We start from the raw sequence: 6,313 nt of genomic DNA, 5'->3' as shown, positions 1-6,313 counted from the left end.
AGTTGATAGGAAATTCTGGGAGTAACTTTGTAAGTAGTAATGAGCTAACAGGAGCTATGCCGGGCCAGTTTGCTTTTTTTAGGGTCCCCGTCTATACTGTCATATAAAATCCAGATTATCTGCTTTGAACTGGAATATATGGCAGTATGGACTTGGATAACCCAGCTCAAAGCAGATATTATGGGATTTTCTGCCTTGATATTCTAGATTTTATGTCTGTGTAGCAGAGCCCCAAGGCCATATAATCCAGATTATAAAGGCAGTAATCCACATTATATGCTTTGGATTATATATGTCTACACTGCCATATAATCTAGTTCAAAGCAGATAATCTGGATTTTATATGCCAGTGTAAATGGGGTCCCTAAAAAAAGCAAACTGGCACAGCTCCTCTTAGCTTGTGTGTTCTTCCTCCTTGATACCTTTTGCCATCTTGACCCCACTCCGATGGTGCTTGGCCACATGGGTCCAGGTTTTTTATCTGTCAAATATTGGAGGATATGCTACACTCCACAAATTCTAGTGTCAAAGCCAGAGACCAATTTGTGTGATTTGTTTTTTTCTTGCAGTTGCCCTGCAAACAAACCTAACCTTTGGAATTGTAGAAAATTCTGTAGAATTTCGTTGGAAATCAGGCTTTGACCTTTTTGCTAACAAAAAGGGAGAGGGCAACTGAAAGGAGTTCTCTTAGTTGATTTGTTCTAAGAGACACTATAGGTCTAAAGAACTGAGGAAAAATAAGTGAATAGTCCTTAATATATTGTTTTATTTTCTATTTTGATGTGCAGCATGTCTATGAAAAGGATTGTGTTCTTCTTGGTTGGTTTGACACAATTATGTGGTAAGTAAACTGGGCTAGGAGGTTCTATTTTATTTTCAAAATGACTATACAGTAGAGTCTCACTTATCCAAGCTAAACGGGCCAGCAGAACCTTGGATAAGCGAATATCTTGGATAATAAGGAGGGATTAAGGAAAAGCCTATTAAACATCAAATTGGGTTATGATTTTACAAATTAAGCACCAAAACATCATGTTATACAACAAATTTGACAGAAAAAGTAGTTCAATACGCAGTAATGTTATGTTGTAATTAATGTATTTACAAATTTAGCACAAAAATATCACGATATATTGAAAACATTGACTACAAAAATGCATTGGATAATCCAGTAGCTTGGATAAGTGAGTCTTGGATAAGTGAGACTCTACTGTATCTCTTTTCAACTGTGTATTGTCTAGGCATAAAATAATCTATACCTGCATAGAATTCACCAGTATTTATATGATGTATAAAAGGAGGGAAATTCAGGACCTGATGCTCATTCAGTGTGATGCACATGCTCAAACGTTTCTAAAGTTAACATTCTCTGGACTTGTTCTCCTTTTTCACCATTGGAATCTTCTTCATGTGCCTTCAGTTAATATAATTGTTGTTTTGCTTATTTGCTATCTGGCAAGAGACTAAGTTGTTTCAATGATGGATAAGAGGAGAAGGAGCTGATGACAACGACAGTGAGAAGGCAGACTAAGGGACTAATTTGGCATCATTCCAATACATCTCTGGAGGAACACACTTACTATGGCACCACAGCTGCAGATGAGTTCACACAACTGAGGGGACAATATATAGTCCATGTGCCACATGTTGCTCATTCGAGCAAGTGTCCATGGATGCTATCTTGCCCAGGTTCCTTCAGAAACCTGTAGGTGTGTATTACACACAAGTATACAAACACATTAATTCTCACATTCACAATATATCTCAATTTTCTCTGTCCACATTCCGTTAAACCATGGTAAGGGAAATGTTGGACTTTTGGCTGTCAGTTTCAAGACGTCCTAGTGAGTATGATCAGTGAGGTGGAATTATGGGAAATTCTGAGTGATAGGGATTTTCCATCACATCTTGAAATTTAGTAGGTACTCACATTCAGGTTCTCTCTACCCTTTTCCAAGCCATGCAATATCATTTTTGGAGTGGAGTTATAAGAACAATGCAGGCAGATCTTGATTTACGTTAAACATACATCCCTGAGCAGGGGCGGTTCACCCGTAAGGCAATTTAGGCAGTTGCCTCGGGTGGCACAATTTGGGGGGTGCAGTTGAGGCACCTCAGCAGGTGGCAGGACCGAGACAGGGGGCAGGACCGATTGGTAAACCGGCGGCGACATAGGTGGCCGCCCGCTTGTGCCATCGAAGGATATGGGGCAGAGCCAAGCGGCCGCATAGCGCAAGCAGGCAGCCACCCATCTCGCCACCGGTTTACCAATCGGTCTTGCTGCCTGCCTTGGAACATTTTGCCCACATCTATGGCAGGTAGCCTCAGAGGTTCTGAGATCTGTTGGAAGCTAGGAAAGTGGGGTTTATATATCTGTGGAAAGTCCAGGGTGGGAGAAAGAGCTCTTGTCTGAGGCTAGTGTGAATGTTGCAATTGGCCAGCTTGATTAATAATAATAATAATAATAATAATAATAATAATAATAATAATAAGAAGAAGAAGAAGAAGTAGTTGATTTATATCCCACCTCCATCTCCCCCGAAGGGGACTCGGGGCGGCTTACAGCAAAATCAAATACAAAGCAATGATAACATATGAAACATCAAAGAACAATAACAAAACCAATAACAAAATATACACAATAACCGGAAGGAAAAAAATGATTAGCATTTAATGGCCTTGCAGATTCAAAGCCTTGCTGGTTCCTCCCTGGGGGCATCCTTAGTTGGGAGGTGTTAGCTGGCCCTGATTGTTTCCTGTCTGTTTTCAGAGTGTTGTTCTTTATTTAGGCTTTTCCTTAATCCCTCCTATTATCCAACATTTTCGCTTATCCAACACTTTTATTTTTCAGTGATTGATTTGGGGGGGGGCGCCAAAATTCTGTTCACCTACACTTGAAAATGACCTTGGGCCGGTCCTGTTCCCGAGACTAATGTAAAATGGGTTGTAGGATGGTATTGGTAGGAAATCACTGGATACTAGAGACTAGGCCCGGGCTGTGGCACAAGCTGGTGAGCTGCCAGCTGCAGCCAGCTGAGACCAATCACTTTGACCAAGAGGTCATGTGTTTGAGGCCAGCTCGGAGCCTGCATTTGTCTTTGTTCTATGTCAAGACATTGAATGTTTGCCTTATATGTGTAATGTGATCCGCCCTGAGTCCCCTTCGGGGTGAGAAGGGTGGAATATAAATACTGTAAATAAATAAATAAGGAACCAAAATGTTTGCTCAACCTACCACTAGTTTTGAAGCAGTTAAATGCAGCAAATACAAGAGTTTACTTTTTCCAAGTTTGACAAAATGTGTAGTACTTTGCAGAGGGACTAGGAGAGGAAGAAACTTCCAATCCCATGACAGCTTGGCTAGGGTCAAATGTCTTAACGTAGGCCCCCATCTACACTGCCTTATAATCCAGTTTCTGAATCCAGATTAACTGCTTTGAACTGGATTCCATGGCAGTGGAGACTCATATAATCCAGTTCAAAGTAGATAATCTGTATTCTGAAACTGGATTATAGAATTGTGTATATCCAGCCATAGATTATAGTTCCTTTGCAGAGGAGCCCGTAGGCGGAGAGCAACTGGTAAAAAAAGTTGTTCTTCTACAGAGCCTTCTCCATAAGGCTCCCAAGGTGAAGAAAAAACATCAGGAAAGAGAAAGAGAGGGGCAGCAAATCTCATTTATTACTTCATTTTTGGGGAAGCATTAGAAATTAGGGCAACGCAAAGTGTTTCTCTCCCATTTTTCAAACATAGCTATACCATTCCTGAATGTGTGGTCTCACTGTCATTTGCTTTCTGAAAGATCTTTCTGTTCTTTCTTGCAGGGTCCCAGGTATCAGGTTCTCGTGGGAAGAAATTTGTCACGGCTTTCATGCAAAACGATCAGAAAAACCTCCCAAATGATCCCAGTGCTAAGCATGAGCTTGTTATTACTGGTTTTTCTCCTAAAACCATGGTGAGAGTAACAATAGGCAAATCCATGTACAGAAGAACTTTCCCTCTCAAGGAAGGACAGACAGTGACTATTAAGCTTCCAAATACCATAGAGTTAGTGGGGACCGATAGCTTTGATGGGACGGTGCTCATAGAAGCTGACAAGGACATCTCCATCTTGTCTCGCAGCCGTGACAGGACTTCTGTTGGTACTACAGTCCTGTACCCAGTCCAACAATTGGGCACACTGTATTATGTGGTGACTCCAATGGGAAACAAGGCAAATACCTTCAAGGAATTTGTGGTTATAGCCGATGAAACTCCCACTAGAATCAATATTTCCCTAACAGGGACTGTGACTTACAAAGGCAAGGTTTATCCTTCTGGAAGCAAGCTTGTTGCTGATCTTGAGGCCTTCCAAGCAATCCACTTCCAAAGCTCAGATGATTTGACTGGCACCAAAGTTGAATCCAGCGAACCTGTGGCTGTTTTGACTGGACACAGCTGTGCTCAGAACAACAAAGCATGCGACCATGTTGTTGAACAGATCTTGCCCATTTCCAGTTGGGGTTCCTTCTTCATTGTCCCTCAGATGTCCTTTCAAAATAGACATGGCACTCTTTATGTAGTAGCTGCCCAAAAGACTTCCATCAAATACCAGCATGGAAATATAGAGAAGTCCCTGGACATGGAGGCTGGGCAAGTTCTGAAGTTTGACCAGCAGTCTTCTGAACCAATGCACATTTTGGCCAACAATGGAATCCAGGTCCTTTTCTCCCCTACTGGTTCTGAAGATCAAGACTATGGGTCTTCTCTCATAAACATTCCAGCAGTTACAGGCTACTGCATTTCCTATAGCACAGGTGAAATGAGTCAGTATGATAGAGTTGCTGTCATCATAGCCAAAACCTCAGAATCCAGTGGGATCACAGTCGAGAGGAAAGCCATTGAAACCCTCCAGTGGAGGCCAATCCCAGGAACAGACTATTCTTGGGCTCAACACAGTTTCAACAAAACAGCAGGTGTGCTCTCCTTAGAACATCCCAGCTCTCCTTTTGCCACCTTCATCCTTGGAGTCTCACAAAATGAAGGTTCTGGTTCAATGGCTGTTTGCACCACTGGTAAGTCTCCTACATATAAAACATTTTGCCTTTTGTTTTGTCGAAGGCTTTCATGGCTGGAATCACTGAGTTGCTGTGAGTTTTTCGGGCTGTATGGCAATGTTCCAGCAGCATTCTCTCCTAACATTTCACTTGGCTTTAATTTGATGTTAGGTTTTAATGTTCTTCTTATATGCGTAGTTTCTCTGGGATTTTATGTCAGTATTGTTTGTTTACGGAGACATTGAATGTTTGCCATTGTATGTTGGAATCTGCCCTGAGTCCCCTTGGGGAGATAGGGTGGAATACAAATAAAGTTATATTATTTTATTATTATTGCATCTGTGGTTGGTATTTTGGCTTTTTTCAATGAATCATTAGTATCACTATTAGATGTATATTCTGTGATTCCAACTATTTATGCGCTGAAAAAGCCTCCCCCTGCTTATAATTGGGTCAAGGTCAAGGCTGGCAATGGAGTCTGCAGGCTATTGCTTGCAATATGTGATGTATTTCTCTCTTCTCCTCCCTTGTCAGTGTTTTCTTTTGCAAAGCCTCCCTGCTCTTAATCAAGGGAATGTTTTGCAAAGAGAGACACCCTTGCAAGTCAGGAAGAAGAAAAATATATATTCATTAATCTTATGAAAGCATTTTCCCCTGAAATATTTGTTAAACTCTCCAACAAATATATAGGCATTAACCCTTTGCAAGCTTTTGCAATCCCTAAGCACATTTATATGTGTATCTATCTATATACATTAATTTTATATATATGTGTGTGTGTGTGTGTGGCTTAAAATATTGTAGGGGAAATGCACACACACAAACATAGAGAGAGGGGTGGATTTGCAAACATTTCAGAGGGAAATGCATATGTGAAATTAGTATCTATAATTATAGATCTATATCCAGCTCTGCATGGTTTATATAAGCATTGAATATTTGCCTGTTACTATGTTGGAAGCCGGCCTGAGTCCCCATGGGGAGATAGGGTGGGATCCAAATGAAGTTTTGTTGTTGTTGTTGTTGTTGTTGTTGTTGTTGTTGTTGTTGTTATTATTATTATTAGGTTATTGTTGATACCATATTGTTTTTGTTGCCCCTACTTTTCCACTTATAGGGCTAGTTTATTTTTTTTCTTTGAAATACGGTAAATAGTCAAAAACATTTAACCTACTGATGCCTCAATCAATGAAATTTTATTGGTATCTATTTTTATTTTGAAATTTACTCGTAGCTGCTGCATTTCCCACCCTCGGCTTATACTCAAGTCAATAAG

The 6,313-nt window shown here is 40.6% G+C and overlaps 1 protein-coding gene across 1 annotated transcript in view; it reads left to right on the top strand.

Moving 5' to 3' along the window:
* The first annotated feature begins 657 nt into the window (after positions 1-657).
* The window catches only part of LOC100554439 (IgGFc-binding protein), a 76,246-nt gene continuing 70,590 nt past the window's right edge, over positions 658-6,313 (top strand). The window contains exons 1-2 of the mRNA XM_016996022.2: positions 658-841; positions 3,826-5,055. Of these exons, the coding sequence (XP_016851511.2) occupies positions 781-841; positions 3,826-5,055 (1,291 nt within the window). The 5' untranslated portion in view covers positions 658-780. The remainder of the gene's footprint in view (positions 842-3,825; positions 5,056-6,313) is intronic.

This window comes from Anolis carolinensis, unplaced genomic scaffold (assembly GCF_035594765.1).
Source record: "Anolis carolinensis isolate JA03-04 unplaced genomic scaffold, rAnoCar3.1.pri scaffold_10, whole genome shotgun sequence".
In the NCBI taxonomy this organism is placed as follows: Eukaryota; Metazoa; Chordata; class Lepidosauria; order Squamata; family Dactyloidae; genus Anolis; species Anolis carolinensis.
This window is presented reverse-complemented; position numbering and strand designations above follow the sequence as displayed.